The sequence below is a fragment of the Xyrauchen texanus genome, chromosome 43 (assembly GCF_025860055.1).
Source record: "Xyrauchen texanus isolate HMW12.3.18 chromosome 43, RBS_HiC_50CHRs, whole genome shotgun sequence".
NCBI classification, from domain to species: domain Eukaryota; kingdom Metazoa; phylum Chordata; class Actinopteri; order Cypriniformes; family Catostomidae; genus Xyrauchen; species Xyrauchen texanus.
The window spans coordinates 3,832,602-3,850,200 of NC_068318.1; the positions used below are offsets into that span (position 1 = coordinate 3,832,602).

Consider the following 17,599-nt stretch of genomic DNA (forward strand, 5'->3'; position numbering starts at 1 on the left):
CTAGGGGAGCGGAAAACACTTCTTCGTCTAATAGCCCGTTTCTATTGGCCGGGCATTGGTGGTGGCGTCCGCAGGTGGTGTGCGGCGTGCCGTGAATGTCAGCTGGTAAACCCACCGGCCACCCCAAAAGCGCCATTGCGCCCTCTACCATTAATCGAGGTCCCCTTCGAAAGAATTGGGATGGACCTCGTCGGGCCATTAGAGCGGTCAGCACGCGGACATCAGCTTTGTGTTAGTCCTAGTGGATTACGCGACGCGATATCCGGAAGCAGTGCCTCTGAGCAACATCTCAGCACGTAGTGTTGCAGGGGCACTCTTCAAGATAATCTCCGGTGGGGATTCTGAAAGAAATCCTCACCGATCAAGGCACGACTTTTATGTCCACGAACACTTCGCGAACTTTACGAGCTCTTGGGCATTAAATCGATTCAGCACTAGCGTTTACCACCCGCAGACTGATGGCCTAGTGGAGCGATTTAATAAAGCGCTCAAGAACATGATTCAGTAAATTGCGTACACGATGATGCTAGAAATTGGGATAAGTGGCTAGACCCCTGTTGTTTGCGATGCGAGAGGTCCCACAAGCCTCCACAGGGTTCTCCCCGTTTGAGCTACTGTACGGGCGGCGCCCGCGGTGTACTTGACGTCATCCACGAGCGTGGGAGGAGGGACCTTCTAATAGCAAAAATGAAATTCAGTTAGTTCTCAATCTTAGAGCAAAACTCCACACACTGGGGCTGACTAACACAGGAGAATTTGCTCCAAGCTCAAGAACGCCAACGCCGGCTGTATGACAGGGGTGCTCGGCTATGGGAATTTGCACCGGAGATAAGGTACTCGTATTACTCCCAACATCGAGCTCTAAATTACTACGCCAAGTGGCAAGGACCCTTTGAGGTCACACGACGGGTAGGGGATCTCGATTATGAAGTTAAGCGTACCGATAGAGGGGGCGCACGTCAAATTTATCACCTCAACCTCCTGAAATTATGGAGGAGGCGGCCTCTGTGACGTTGGCCACGGTAGTTCCGGAGAGGGCGGAGCTCGGACAGGAGGTAAACAAAAACTACAATCTTAACACTCCGGTTACTTGTGGAGACCAACTCTCACCGCGGCAACTCACAGAGGTTTCTGGATTACAAAAGGAATTTGCGGATGTGTTTTCCCCTCTACCGGGCCGTATAACCATCATACAGCACCACATCGAGACCGAGCCGGACGCGGTGGTGCGTTGCCGCCTTTCAGCTATCCGAACATAAAAAGAAAATAGTACGGGAGGAATTAGATGCAATGCTTGATATGGGCGTAATAGAGGAATCCCACAGTGATTGGTCCAGCCCGGTTGTTCTTGTTCCCAAGAGTGATGGGTCTGTTCGATTCTGTGTGGATTACAGAAAAGTCAACGCGGTGTCTAAATTTGACGCGTACCCAATGCCCCGTGTTGATGAACTGCTTGATCGGTTAGGTACTGCTCGATTTTATTCGACCTTGGATTTAACAAAGGGTTATTGGCAGATCCCCTTGACACCAATGTCCCGTGAGAAAACAGAATTCACTACGCCGTTTGGATTACACCAATTTGTGACGCTTCCTTTCGGTTTGTTTGGGGCCCGGCCACGCTTTCAGCGACTCATGGATCGAATCCTCAGACCGCGACACCGCGTACGCCGCTGCCTATTTGGATGATATTATCATTTATAGCAATGATTGGCAGCGGCACATGCAACATCTGAGGGCCGTCCTGAGATCGCTGCGTGCGGCGGGCTCACAGCAAACCCTAAGAAGTCGCTGATTGGCGTGTGGAGGTACGGTATCTGGGGTTCCACTTGGGTCATGGCCAGGTGCGTCCCCAAATTGATAAGACCGCGGCGATTGCGACTTGCCCTAGACCTAAGACCAAAAAGGGGGTGAGGCAGTTCCTGGGGCTGGCTGGCTATTACAGAAGATTTGTGCCTAATTATTCGGACGTCACCAGACCGCTGACTGACCTCACTAAAAAGGGGGCTCCAGATCCGGTCCAATGGTCAGAGCAGTGCCAACAGGCGTTTACACAGATTAAAGCTGCACTTTGTGGGGGGCCGCTTTTGCATGCACCTGACTTCTCTCTCCCTTTTGTTTTGCAGACGGATGCTTCAGACAGAGGGCTGGGGGCCGTACTCGCAGGTGGTGGAGGGAGAGGAGCCCGGTGCTGTACATTAGCCGGAAGCTCTCCTTAAGGGAGACTAAGTACAGCACCGTAGAGAAGGAGTGTCTGGCCATCAAGTGGGCGGTCCTCACCCTCCGATACTACCTGCTGGGGCGGGCCTTCACCCTCTGCTCGGATCATGCCCCACTGCAGTGGCTCCACCGCATGAAAGATACGAACGCCTGAATCACCCGTTGGTATCTGGCCCTCCAGCCTTTTAAGTTCAAGGTGGTCCACAGACCGGGGGTGCAGATGGCTGCCGCTGACTTCCTCTCCAGAAATGGGGGGGGAGTGGTAGGCAGGCCGGATGACGCCCTGGCCTGAGTCGGGCGGTGGGGGTATGTGTCAGCGGGGGCGTGGTCAAGCGCCCGTCCGGGAGAGAAAAGCGGTAAGGGCGCTCACACCTGAGCTAAATTATGTCTAACACCTGTCTCTAATTGCGGTAGCGTGAGGAGAGCGGATAAAAAGCCAGCAGCCACAGAGCATGGGGAGAGAGCCTGACACGAAGCAAAGAATAGTTGTAAACTAAATTAAGTAAATTAACTGTAATAATAAAGCTTACCCCTTAAGCTGACATCTGTTTCCGTCCCTTCCTTGGTCCACTTCACACTCAAATATTTGCTTCCTTTATGATTAGTCAGTGATGCACATCATCCTCAAATATTCAAACAAATAAAATAAAAAAACTAACGTTTTTTTTTAAGCACGGTCTGAAACGTCTTACCCTATTAGAGTTCTAATGATAAAATCCCATTCTACAAACATGTAATGTGACCATTTGGATCATGTTTGTGTTCTCAGCTGAGATGTAGTGAGAAGTGGAGTTTGGATGGACTGGTGAAGAACTTGTTAAAGAAGCAGCTGTTTAAAGACAAACTCGTGCGCTGCAGTAACTGGGAGGAGTTTAATTTGACAGAAGAGCAGAAGAGATATGCTGCCACAGATGCTTACGTGAGTCTAAATAAAAGATTTCACATATCAGGACATTATCTATGTTTGCTACATTCAGATATTCCATTATATTTCCTAACAGGCTGGAATGCTCATTTATCAGAAACTACAGGAAATCATGATGTCTGGTGAGATCAGTTATTTTCTTGTTTGCATGGTTTATTGTTCTGGTAGTGGAATTTACTTATGTTTATACCACGGGTCTGTCGAATGCTTGATTCTTATTGATTTAAACTTTCATCTTTTTGCTGCCAGGTCCAGGTCCATTCACAGAACATGATTGCTAACTTTATTGTATGTAACAAGAAAAAAATAAAAACATCTGTGTGAAATGTTATATTTTAACCTCAGTGGATCCATCCATTGGTTTAAAGAACTTGTAATAAGTACTCTATCCAGTACTGGTGATGATTTTGAGTAATCTCAATGATACAATCCTTTTAATCTGTGGACCAAAAAGATTTGTTCAAATTTGTTCATTGATTCGTTCATTGTACATTTTTGCAAATTATGCTTTTGTGCCAATAGATGGTCCCGAATGACCATTTTGTACGCATTGAACGAGGAAAAAGCGATCAGAATAAGTCTATCATTTATTAAAATTTGCGTCTCAACAATTCTACTAAGAGACTTGAGCAGTGTTTAAACATCATAAGCATTTCCCCACAAATGTCAACAAAGCATATCTATTGCACTGAACTGCTGAGCATGACTTTTTATCAATCTATTCAAAAATAGGCAATACTAGCTTAAAAAAATAATTCTGAGTTCCAATAAAGTCTGTATGCCATTGTAATAACTTATTTATCACTCCATTTAATTCATAATTTATCCTGTCCATTTTCTTGTTGAACGAGATTGGCAAATTAAACAAACGACTTGCCTTCCCTTGTTTAGTTTTTCAGCTGATATTAATGATGACTGATTCATGCTTTTGTTCATGAACAAGTGTACCAGTGCATTCTGTTCCTTCATGAATGATAAGTCTCATCTCATTCAGACTCAAACACAGACTCTTACTTTAGTGAAGGTGCGTATTTGTTCAGCGGGTGAAGCCAATGATATGCTCCTTAACAGCCTGCACTGGAATGCTATTGGCTCACAGGCATGAACAGCCACCGAAGCAGTCTCGGGCTTCCAGTGCGAGCTGGTCAAATCATGTGACAGGCATGGTTCCATGGGCCATATTATTGTGCAATAATTTTCCAGTAAATGCACGGCTATGAAGTAGTTCCAGGTCTTGACCTCTTAATGGTTCCATGTAACTTTGCCAAATTATTTCTGTTATATCATAGAGCTGTATAGGTTACCACTGCAAAAAAATGAAGTAAAACAAAGACATTGACATGAAGAATGACAAACACTGTCTTTAATATCCTACATTTATTTCAATTTTGGCTTAAAAGTGCCTTTACTAAATAGCATCAAAAATACCCCAGTACTTTCCTAAACAGCCGTTTGTCACTATACACTGGAAAATGTTCCTGTTCTATGAGATCTTTGCATGTAATGTCTAAAGGCCGAAACATAATACATGCAAGTATGCAGACGCGAGCTCTTGGCTCATTTCCAACGCTGTAAAGCAGTTCAATGGAAAGGAGGAGGCAAGAACCAGCCTGGCGATATAAACAGTACTTTAATGATTAACTTAAACACACACATGATGGACATGTCCGTAAACAATCTCTCTCGTTGCACCACTGTCCGCAATCGGCCTTTATCCCTCTCGGAGGCTTAATGAGCCTGATAAGGGACCGGGTGTGTATAATCACGACCCGGCCCCGCCCTCCGCCCTGTCACAAACGCGTAGTCCCATTGTACATACATTACTTGTACATAGCAATGTGTTTCTGTGTTCACGTAATTGCGTAGAGTATGTTTGGGCCTTAAAGTTTGATTTTGTTTTTTTTAGATGTTGAATATTGATGTTGCTAATGAATATCCTGGAAATTATCACATTTATTTTGAGACGAAATACTTATTTATTATTTTCAGTTTTGTTTAAGGTAATTCAGTTACTGTCAATAACTGTCCAGTAAGTGAAAGGATAGTATTTGGGCTAAAGGCCCCTATTAAACACATTGCTTTTCTTAAGTGGGGGGGAACAGATTTGTTCTGAAGAATGTTCAAAGTGACTCATCCAATCATAATAGAGATTAGTTTGTTTATAGAATTCTTGAGATGTAATAAAATGCCAAATGTGTTTGAAATTAACAGGAAATGGTTGAATTTCTCTGAATTAATTATTTAGAGTAAGCATTATCTTCATTTGTTACTCAAAAAAGCATCTTGTCTCGAAATTATTTATATTAGTTGACAGTGAGGGTATTCAATCAAATATATTCAATATTCAATAAATATATATATATTTCTTACCTCGATACATTTTGTGACCAGAAAAAAGCTCAATTTCCTTAAGGGTTGCCTTTAGCCACATTGTACCCAATAATTAAATTACTTCTTGGCAATTTGAAGTGATGTTACTGCTGATGAGCGCTGCATCAAATACATGTAATCAGTCAGTTTCTCTCGCTCGCAAACACACACGCACACAACATTGTTACTCCAGTAAGTGCTTCAGTAATACAGCGCAATCCTCCGTTGCTAGTTCTAAAGTGACGTTTTCGAAGTAGCAATGAAAGCTCGGACTGTATCAAAGCAAGATGCTGAATCTGTGGCAAAAGAAAGTATTTGGACTCACAAGAGCTTTTAAGGGACTAAAAAGCTCTTGTGAGTCCAAATACTTCATTATTTCTTACGTGAAATGGTCAAATCATGTTTTGGCACTTTTTAACTGCTTGACTACTTCTGTTTTTATATCTGTTGCTGTCTCTGATATTATGTTATATATTATATGTTATTTGTTTGTAGGTCGCTCAGGATGCTCAGCACGTGATTTGAAGCAGAGAGTCTTTCAGATTGCTGGTGATCTTAAAGAACTTGCTAATGGTATTCATGATGAACTCCGCTGCACAGACAGGTCAGTGATTCAGTGTCAGTTAAATGTTTTACACTAGTTAGTGAATGTCACAGTGGACTTACCGTTCAGCTCACATTATTTAATCTGGGTCTTATTTTTTTATAGTCAAATTCCCCTGAAGTGATGTTGATGAAGGGTATCTTTTGCGCAAAACCAGTCATTTAGTTTTTTCATGACCATTTTCCACCCACCCTGAACCTTATAATTAGTTTACTGACCATTTTTTGCTGATGTGCCTTTAAAGGGTTAGCTCACCCCAAAATGAAAATTCTCTCATCATTTACTCACCCTCATGCCATCCCAGATGTGTATGACTTTTTCTTCTGCAGAACACAAATTGTGATTTTTAGAAGAATATTTCTGCTCTGTAGGTCAATACAATGCAAGTGAATGCTGATGAGATGAGAGAATTTTTATTTTTGGGTGAACTATTCCTTTAAGACTTCAATGTAAATGCCCTCTTCACATGTGCAATGAGTAACATTGCTTAGATGTGCTGTGGGTTTGCTGTCAAGCCCAATATAGTTGGCCATGCATATAACTTTTATTGTTAGGATGTGTATATACAGTACTGTGCAAAAGTTGTTGACATAAATAGTTTTCATTTATCACTTAACATCATACAAAATCCTGTAAACATATAAAAAGCTAAATCAATATTTGGTGTGACCACCTTTGCCTTTAAAACATCACCAATTACTCTAGGTGCACCTGGATGTCCCAAGTTTCTTGAAAAATTCACCACAGTTCTTCTATCTATTTAGGATGTCTCAATTGCTTCTGTCTTTATATGTAATCCCAGACTGACTCGATGTACAGTGGGGGACTCTGAGGGGGCAATGTCATCTGTTGCAGGGCTCACTGTTCTTCTATTTTCAAAAGGGATGTTTGGGAGTCAAAAATGTATATTTCCTTTTGACACTCTAAAGCTGAAGATATAAATAACCATCTTGAGACAAAAATAATGTGAAACATCTTAAGTGCCTAAAACTTTTGCACAGTACTGTGTGTGTGTGTATTCTGCTCAGGTGTCTAAAGGTTTTGCCCAATAGAAATAGGATTTGCTCAGCAAGAACAAAGGTTAGAGGGGTATTTGGATGTGACCCATTTAACGTATTTGCTTAATGTTGATGCAAAAAAAGTTGTCAATTCAATATTACAAAGCTTATGGTTTAATTTCACAAATCTACATTCAGTGGTAGATCATTCCCTCAATGCATGATTCGTTTAAATAATAATGTAAGTTGTGTTGAATTCTAAATTGATTTTGTCTTTTGCAGTGTTGTGAATCTTGTAGATGATCTGTCTCACACTCTTGCATCTCTAAGATGCTTGTTGTTGAACCGTAACAAAACAGCTGAAATATCAATAGAAGAACAGCCATCTTTAAAGCACAACCTCCAGGATACTAAAACCAAGAGAGATCATGAAGCACTTTCCACATCATCTGAGAAGCAGTGTGTGGAAGACTCCAGCAAACACACTGATGTCCATCCTGAGTGCCTGATGTCTCTGGATATCTCTGAGTATGAGCTGCAGATGATGGAGCAGCAGGCCAGACAGGAGCAGCTGGAGGAGGAGTGCATTCTCGCTTTCCAGGTGGACATCACTTACATATGGCACTTTCCATTAATGGGGTAAAAAATAGGTCATTTTTTTCCGATTTGGAAGGTCGATCGATTTGGGCTTTTTAATAGCCAAAGTCAATATCTAGAGAGCGGGGTGGCTGATATATTATATCACACAATATAATATTATAGGAATTGACATGTATTAAATTAACTATTATTTGGTCTTTACATTAGAAAAAAAAAGTAAAAAATCTTTAAAAATAAACAATTATTATTCTATTGTTTTTAGGGATTTTTTAGTTTAGCTCCTAGTAGCTTCTCCTGTTTTAGTAATTTGTTTGTATGTGGAAAAAAGTTCAACATTAATAAAATTTAAAAAGAACGGTAGACACAGGAGTCCAGTAACAACAAACAAATTAAACTAATTTAGCATAAACTGCACAATCATTATGACATTAATAGTAGGGATGCACCGTTCCGATACCTGGATCGGTATCGGCTCCGATACTACTGAAGCTTTAGATGGATCGGTTATATGTTCGTTACTGTCAAGCTCCAAAAATTATATTAAAAAAACAACATAAAAACACAATTAAAATAGTTCATATGACTCATGCATTTTATTCAAAGCCACTTAAAGACGTGTGATAGCTCTGTGAATCACATAAGGCTGTGTTTAATATGTAAATATATAGTATGCGTAGCACCAGCGCGTCAGTGAATGGCGCTGCTCTGTTGACACAAACTCACGCACAGGCTGGTGATGCACACGTGGCTATTTTTAGCCTTCACAGCGGCGCACAATATTTGAGTGCTACTCAAGAACAGCATCTCAGATGTAGATGCTCATAGTTTGATTCACTTATAATATGCAATTAGAACCGAACATTTGACCAGTATTTGAACAAGCAAATAAACTACTGTGATCTCACCTACATACACTTAAATACCACTTACAGGACTTCCTGGAGAGTTCAGAATGTAACAATAAAAGCCCAAAGGTTTTAAAGTTAAAGGTGCATGATTGAATATATTACTGTTGTATTTGAAATTCTAAGTCAATGATGATAATAATAATGTATTGTTATAATCATTAATATTGGTTTACAAATTATAACAATATTTAAGTTGAATGGGTTCCAAAAAATAACTATGGACATGAAAAGTGAACTGATATCTTACAACTAAATTAAACAAAAAACTGATCTGAATCCTTTAAAGTCTAAATACAAGTTGAAAAATGTTTCCAAAGAATACTGGCTTCTTTTCTACTGAAGACATAGCCTGGAATTCCTGTTAACTACTACATTATCCAGTAAACTAGTTAACAATAAAGGGTTTCTTAATATGTTACTGCATGCGTTTATGTTGAAATAAATAAATAAAGTGTAGTTTGAGGTTTGTGTTTCTTTTCATATTACAGAGTATCTCCAATTAGTTCACACAATAATGCAAAGATATTCCAAACTGATTATGCAAAAAGAAAACAACAACAACACTGTTTTAATTAATAGTAGGCAATTGCACACAGAGCACCTGAAGCACTTTGAAATGAAAGTTCTTCTCTTGTGCGAATACATCGTCCGAACAGTAAATGAAAAAAATAATTTCTAACACATGGTCAGTGAGGTGCTAAACCTTCACAAAATGTGATCGTCAAGCTCTTGAGGTCAAACTAAGCATTTTATGAGCTGTTTTATTTTACTTATATTAAACTTAAGGTTTAGAAATGTGCAACCATGTCAACAAAATTTGGGGCATGTCATTTTAAACCCCTAAATGAAACTGTTGGGGAATACAGCATACCCAGTAAAGAGACCACTATGAACACTGACCCAGAGTCGAGGTTATAATCAATTGACTGAGTTTACTGCAGCCAACGTTTTTTCCATTCTCCACAATTCCAGTGCCAACCAACAGAAAGACAGGTTACAGATGAGTTCAGGGAGCGAACTAACCTAAAATACAGAAATAAGGATTTATATGCAAATGCAAAATTGGTTTAATGGGTATGGACTCAATGCACGAACTGTAGCCTACAGATATCCGGTAAAATCACAGGGCCATAACGAATTTCTGGTATCGTATTCAACTAATGTGAAATTGTTGAGTTGAAGCTAAAGTTAGCATTATTTAACAACAGCAAAAGCTCCGTGTCTCAATGTGCAATGGATAATTGTCCAAGGTCATCTGCAGAAACTCGTGAAAAGTAATTTTCTCCAAAGTCATCTTGACAGCGTAGAGAAATAGTGTTCGGCACTGCGCCGGAAGTAAGTGATATGCCATTCTTAAAAGCGATTCAAAGCCATCATTAACTAAGGTTATTGATTAGATGGAGCTGGGATCAATTTTAGAGTTAGGAGCAACAGAAATACACAAAAGCATCAGTAGTTGGTATCTTTCCAAACATTTCTAATCCTAATAAAAGTATCATAAATTAGGCTTTTTTAAAGATACATTACAGTAGCTGTCATTTCAAAATGTTGTAAAATGATAACCTGTAATTGTTATCTTACTTAAGGACCTATTTCTACTTGATTAAACCCTTAATATTTGTTTTCTGTTTTAGCCTAATGTAATCAGTTTTATTCAGTGATGTTAAATCATATTTTTGACTTGAATAAAACCGTTCATTTAGATGTTACCACAAAGCACATTTTCTAAGTTAACATTTTTTTATTCAGGGAGGATTATGGGGTGGCCTGGATGAGACTCCTGGCCTGAAATTTTACCCCAGTCTGGCCCAGGCTACAGTAGAGAAAACAAGATTTATTTTTAATGGGGGAAAATCAAGCAATAACGGTGTTCCACGGAAAAATGTCAGACACCACTAAATGTGATGTTTTTTGTTTTTTCTACAATTAATTTGATAGCAGTTCAATTGTATGTTTTTGTTTTTATTATTTATATTGGAGACAGTGGAGAAGGTCAAGACCACACAATTGTTAGGGTTGAAAGGATACAGATATTCGAGGTGATCAAAACGGGCTACTTTTCGTGATGTGTTAATTGTATGTTAAGTAATAGTTTGAGATCTATTCAGTTTTACAACAAAAAACATGAGCTCAAAATGTAATGGGACACCAAAATGAATTGGATTTGTAGAAGGTGCCATCTGTTTCCCGCTCTTGTGTGATTTACTGATGTTTTTATGATTGTCCTGGTTTCATCAGACACAGGAGAACTCTCATGATGTTCAGAGTGATGAGGATCTTGATGATGAAATGATGAAGGTGAGCGCAACATTTATTTCACAGTTGATGATAAAGCCAGTTCCTATAAAACACATTTGATAGTTTTAGCCTTGAGAAGCAAAAGTCTCCCATTACATCTGTTTAAAAATATACTGCAGCTAAATTGTACAGATTATATTAGCATTCCCATTTCTGCAATCGTGTTGTCATATTGTCTCTGTGTTAAGAAGACACAAATGATGTTACTTGTTTGAATTCAATAATCTTGACTCTTGTCATGTTTTCAGTTGGCTGATGATGTAGAGAGATTAAAGGATGGAGATGATCATGAGAAACGTGTCCCTCGGACTGCTACTGAAGATGAAGATGAGGAGGTTGCGGAAGATGAGGATGAGGAGTTTGGTAAGTGTTTTGTTCATTTTAGATTAACTAACTGTGTGCCATAAACATGAGTAGTCTTCTCAGAGTCATGTGCAGTATTTTAAAATACAGTAATATAGTTTTGTGATCACACAGTCATCTTTGACTGATTCCTGTTCATGATTCCTATTCAATGTATTCAAATAAACATGATACATCATGTTGTTAATAAGTCAGGTTTCATGTTGTATTTAAGCAGCAGTGGTGAATTTGAACAAACTCTTTTGCACCTTTTGCACCATGCATAGATTCAAGTCTCCCGCAACCAACTCCTGAACAAATTAAATATCTGAAAATGTATTTTGGACATCACAGCTTCAAACCGTAAGTTTTCAAACACAAGCAGTAGTTGGTATTGTGCTGTTTCACTGTTGACCTGATGTCTATTTCTGACACCGGTTTAAGTGCTTGTTTTATGTGTGATCTGTCATATGATGCTCATGACTCTGTTTTCAGGGTTCAGTGGAAAGTGATTCAATCTGTTCTTGCTGAGAGGAGGGATAACCTGGTTGTCATGGCAACTGGTATACATTCTCTCCTTTATAGTATAGTAATACGCTTATAGTGTTTATATTTAATTTTCACACCTTTGTGTAACTGAGGGCATTTTCACAGCTAGTAACGTGTATATGTGAACAACTCATGTGGTCTCAGACCCCCAAACCCCCCCACAAAGGACCCAGAAGCGAAACCTTCTGGAGGTGGTTTAAATATAGTTGGATCGTTTGATTTGTGCGATGCGAAAGCGAAGATGTACCAGTCTGCTTTGCATTTAATAATACAAGTGCCTCTTGGATACAAGTGAGGATTTTTATAGTTTAATTAAAATTTTATCAATAGCAAATGTTCTTGGCTCATACATACAATGTAAATGACACACACAGGAGGAGACGCTTGCTTGCTCCATTACTATTTTCCCTTTTACTCTTTTACAAGGTAAAAGGGAAAGGAGGCTGCGAGAACTGGCTTAACAACATAAATAATCATTTAATGATCAGCTTTAACAAAAAGACAAACACATGCCACCTCCAGTCACCTTTATCCCTCCCGTGGGCTTGATTAGCCTGATTAGGGGCCGGGTGTGGACCCGCCCTCCTCCCTGCCACACTCCTGCCTCCTTTCCTTCAGGCTGGGGAGCCCCCGGCATAAGATACCCCACCCCTCCCCACCCCTTTCCGGCCAAATTTCATAATCGTGAAAGCCCTATCCGCAATGGGGTCTGAGTTCTTAAGGAGCTGTTGTGTGAACAACAAGGGGTCTGAGACCCCATTAATGTGAAGAGGACCAAAAAAGAAACTGGGTCCTCTTTTAGGCCCACTTACATTGTGAACACCAAAAGCACTGAGGTCATTTGCCTATGGTTCCCTTTGTGGTTCACTTAAACCGAACTGGGTTTAGTTCACTTAAAAGGTTCTATATGTGAAACCACCCTGAATCAATTTCAAATGTGGTTTAAATGCACAAGTGCCATAGAGTTCAGTCAGTGCATTTATTTACACAACCATTAGAGTATAGATTAAATAATTAATCACAAAAAGAATATGGATTGGATGAATTCAACTTGTAATTACGATTGCTTTTAATTGTGCTAAATCTTCCTGCATTTTAAATCAGAACATTAATACTGTAAAGGTATTTACCCATGCATTTATGTGATAAATAATTGAATCTCAGAATTGAATGCATGTTTGTGTTGTCAGGTTACGGGAAGAGTTTGTGTTTTCAGTTTCCTCCAGTGTACTGTCAGAACATCAGTGTGGTCATCTCGCCTCTCATTGCTCTGATGGAGGATCAGGTGCTGCAGCTACAGTACGTCAGTGGCATCAGTTTGACTTAAATGATCATCTTCAGCACATTATTAGCATTATTATTATTTTATTACAATTTAAATTCAAATGTGCCCATTATCCAGTCTTTATCCTTCTGTAATCAGTAATCAGGATGTAAATGTAAAAATTTCACCTAATGAGAACTCAATACCTTTCTTTCTGTCCGCGTTACAGGATGTCAAACATTACTGCTTGTTTTCTTGGATCTGCTCAGACCAGAAATCTGTTTGAGGAGGTGAAGAGGTGAGGAGAGCTTCAGATCATAGGATTCACATTGGGATTCTACACTGATGTGACACTGCGTTTGCTCTCTCTGCTCTTCAGGGGTCATTTCAGAGTGGTGTATATGACGCCTGAATTCTGCTCGGGGAATATTCCTCTGCTAGTGCAGCTCAACAGGACACTCGGTACGTGGAACTGAATGTAATAAAATCGCACTATATATTGATATAAAATGGTTGTTTAATATTAAATGAGTGCATATGTCTTTGCCATGTGTTTGTAGGTCTGTCTCTGGTTGCCGTGGATGAGGCTCATTGTATCTCTCAGTGGGGTCATGATTTCAGGAGTGCTTATCGTGACCTGGGCAAACTCAAGAAAAACCTCCCTGGTGTGAGTTATTATTATGATCATACAACTGATCGAAATCTCTTAAGAATTCATTTTCAACACTCAAATGATTTCATTTATATTATTCATATTTTTTTCAGGTTCCTATTTTGGCGCTCACGGCCACTGCGAGTCCGTCTATCCGTGATGACATCGTTAAGAGTCTTCACCTGAGCAATACCATGATCACCTGCACCTCGTTTGACCGGCCCAACCTCTACCTGGATGTCAATCGCAAGAGCGGCGATGTTATGCAAGACATCAAACAATTTCTCATTAAAAAGAAAGGGTAGGCCATGATGATTACCTTTAAAAAGGATTGCTTCCCAAAACCATTTTGGCTCTGCAATGTATAAAGACCAGTATTTATGACCGTTTTAATCGATAAAGTAGTGTCAATATTTCATCAATTCATGTACATTCGTTTTAGTCATATAATTTTAGTCGATGGAAATAACATTTGATGAAACATGTATCAAACTGTAACATACAATAATCCTTTTATAAACCGTATAAGCATTTTATTATTCAAACATAACACATCTGTGATGGGTGTCTCCTGGCTGATGACCCCTTAGCTGGACGACTGAAGGCACAGGCAGAGGTGCAACAGGCAATAATGCCCAGCCGGTTTAGACCGCTACCTGTCCATCTGAAAGATTAATATGTTTAATACATCAAATTAAACAATGTGAGAAAGCTGTGCTCCGGAAATAAACACATATAATGAATTTAAGGAAGTATGAGCTACTTTTAGAAGTTACTCTGTTGTGAATTCCTCACATTTAGATATTGAGTTACGTGTAGCATGATTTTAAGCACTGGCCTACAGTGCCATTGTTTTCCTCTGTGTCTCTGACTCAGTGTGTTGTTTTGTAGTGGCGATTATGAGTTTGAAGGATCAGCTATCGTGTACTGTCCCTCTAAGAAGGAGGCGGAGCGTGTGACTGCGACTCTGTGCAAACTGGGCATCACGTGTGGAGTTTATCATGCTGGTCTGAGTATCAAACAGAGGAGAGAGACACAGCACCAATTCATGAGAGATGACATTCAGGTAAACGACACGCTGCTTTTAACCCTGGATCAAGTGATGTTTCACACTTAACCCTGGGTTATCAAACGGTGCTCCGCTGTTTCGGTGCCAAAGATGTACTGTGTGAAACGATGCGGTGTTAGAATGTTACACAGAGTTGTTTAGCAACAGACAACCAATCAAAAAAGGCTCACTGATTACCTCATTAAATATTGCACGGTTTGTATAGTTGCAGAAACATTCACGTGCTATTTACGTTTTCCGTCTGAGGGAACTGGTGAAAAGTGATGGCAAACGCAATAAGTGATGAAGAGACAATATTCCTGTTTCAGAAGACTAAAGACAAACAGCTGATTTGCTTCATGATATTTGCCCAGAAGAGCAGCTCCATTGACCGGTTTCATGTCCATCGCAAGCTTAAATCATCCTATCATGGTTATTAACTCTGCAAATATTTAAATAAGAACATTAATCCAGGGTCAAGTATGAACACTGTGAAATATGAAATTATGCCAGATTTCATTTACCCATGTGTAGAATGATCGTTTGTCAACAATTTCAAATGTGAAATGTGCTTTAAAGTCCACTTTTTGTGTTCGACACGATAATATGCACCAAAAATGTCACTGGTTGACACTGCAGTTTCATTAAATGGTCTTTTATTACTAGAGAGTAGTTTTTATAGTTACAGTATGTTGTTAAAGTGAAATCTCTTATTTCCAAAGATCAAGCAAAATCCCAATTAAATCAAACCCTTCAATGACACATGTTTAAATTGTACCAGTATTGCTGATATGGCAGATGAGGTCATGTTTGTCACAGTATTGTTTTCATTGGCAGTGTGTGGTGGCCACCGTGGCATTCGGGATGGGCATTAATAAATCTGATATCAGGAAGGTGATTCATTATGGAGCTCCTAAAGAGATGGAGTCCTACTATCAGGAGATCGGCAGAGCTGGCAGAGACGGGCTGCCTAGTGCCTGTCACGTCTTATGGACGCCAAGTGATATGGCACTGAACCGGTGACCACCTGTCCTCATTTCATTCATCATTTACACTAGTTTTACTTACATTTATTTATTACACTTACACTTATTTAAAATTTATTTTTTTTTTGCTAAAGATTTCTTCTAAACCAATCCAAATCTGAGCGCTTCAGAGATTACAGGATGAGTATGATGGCTAAAATGGAGAAGTATCTGAATTCTACAAAGTGCAGACGAAAGTAGGTGAATCTCACAAAACCTGTGAAGATGATGTCTGGTCATGTTCCATTCCAAAATCAAAAGATATAAACAGTTATACTTTCCATAACAACAATAAAGCCTATTTTCTTAGGACCATTACGATTATTATTCAATTATTATAAAAAAAATGTAATTGTGTGAAATGTTCATGTCAATTATACACTCCCAACACACGTGTGCACACACACACACACACCGATCAGCCACAATATTAATATCTAATATAAAAAAACAGCTCTGACCCGTCAAGGCATGGACTCCACAAGACCTCTGAAGGTGTTCTGTGGTATCTGGCACCAAGACGTTAGCATCAGATCCTTCAAGTCCTGGAAGTTACGAGGTGGGGCCTCCATGGATCTGACTTGTTGGTCCAGCACATCCCATAGATGCTCAGTCAATTTGAGATCTGGCGAATTCAACACTTTGAATTCTTTGTCATGTTCCTCAAACCGTTCATGAACAATTTTTTTGCAGTGTAGCAGGGCACATTATCCTGCTGAAAGAAGCCACTGCCATCAGAGAATACCGCTGCCATGAAGAGGTTTACGTGGTTTGCAACATTCTTTAGTTAGGTGGTACATTTCCCCAGGTATACGATGCACACGCACCCGGCTGTCCACATGATCTAAAAGAAAATCATCGTACCAGGCCACCTTCTTTCATTGCTCCATTGTCCAGTTATGACGCTCACGTGCCCAATTCATGTGCTTTCAGCATGAGCACACTGACCAGTCTGCGGCTATGCAGCCTCATGTGCAGTAAGCTACAATGCACTGACATCTTTCTATCATGTTATGCATTATGTTTTTCAGCAATTTGTGCTACTGTAGCTCTTCTGTGGGATCAGACCAGACGGGCTAGCCTTTGCTCCCCACATGCATCAATGAGCCTTGGTCACAGTTTGCACATCAGGAAAACTACACAAGACCTTCCATTTTGGAGATGCTCTGACCCAGTCATCTAGCATCACAATTTGGCCCTTGTCAAAGTCACTCAGATCCTTACGCTTGTCCATTTTTCCCGCTTCCAACACATGAAATTCAAGAACTGACTGTTTACTTGCTGCCTAATATATTCCACCCCTTGACAGGTGTCACAGTAATGTATATACAGTATATATATATGTATATATATATATAAATAAATAACTCAGCAAAAAAAAAAAGAAACGTCCCTTTTCTGGACATTGTATTTTAAAGATTATTTTGTAAAAATACCAGTAACTTTACAGATCTTTATTGTAAAAGGCTTAAACAATATTGTACATGCTTGTTCAATGAACCATAAACAATTAATGAACATGCACCTGAGGAACGGTCGTTAAGCAACTAACAGCTTACAGACGGTAGGCAATTAAGGTCACAGTTATAAAAACTTAGGACTGTAAAGAGACCTTTCTACTGTCTCTGAAAAACACAAAAAGAAAGATGCCCAGGGTCCCTGCTCATCTGCGTGAACGTGCCATTGGCATGCTGCATGGAGGCATGAGGACTGCAGATGTAGCCAGGGCAATAAATTGCAATGTCCGTACTGTGAAACGCCTAAGACAGCACTACAGCGAGACAGGAAGGACAGCTGAT

The 17,599-nt window shown here is 39.8% G+C and overlaps 1 protein-coding gene across 2 annotated transcripts in view; it reads left to right on the plus strand.

Annotated features, from left to right (window-relative positions):
- wrn (WRN RecQ like helicase) overlaps nt 1-17,599 on the plus strand; it is an 82,233-nt gene that overhangs the window by 22,996 nt on the left and 41,638 nt on the right. Inside the window, exons 1-17 of one of the 2 annotated variants that reach the window (XM_052115523.1) lie at nt 2,259-2,573; nt 2,987-3,136; nt 3,219-3,264; nt 6,008-6,116; nt 7,397-7,715; nt 10,861-10,920; nt 11,169-11,283; nt 11,550-11,625; nt 11,758-11,825; nt 13,002-13,110; nt 13,305-13,373; nt 13,455-13,537; nt 13,636-13,742; nt 13,841-14,028; nt 14,619-14,793; nt 15,613-15,794; nt 15,896-15,997. In XM_052115523.1, the coding sequence (XP_051971483.1) occupies nt 2,493-2,573; nt 2,987-3,136; nt 3,219-3,264; nt 6,008-6,116; nt 7,397-7,715; nt 10,861-10,920; nt 11,169-11,283; nt 11,550-11,625; nt 11,758-11,825; nt 13,002-13,110; nt 13,305-13,373; nt 13,455-13,537; nt 13,636-13,742; nt 13,841-14,028; nt 14,619-14,793; nt 15,613-15,794; nt 15,896-15,997 (2,039 nt within the window). In that variant the 5' untranslated portion in view covers nt 2,259-2,492. Of the gene's footprint in view, nt 1-2,258; nt 2,574-2,986; nt 3,137-3,218; nt 3,265-6,007; nt 6,117-7,396; nt 7,716-10,860; nt 10,921-11,168; nt 11,284-11,549; nt 11,626-11,757; nt 11,826-13,001; nt 13,111-13,304; nt 13,374-13,454; nt 13,538-13,635; nt 13,743-13,840; nt 14,029-14,618; nt 14,794-15,612; nt 15,795-15,895; nt 15,998-17,599 lie in introns of those variants that run through there. The other variant, XM_052115521.1, reaches the window with a different exon arrangement.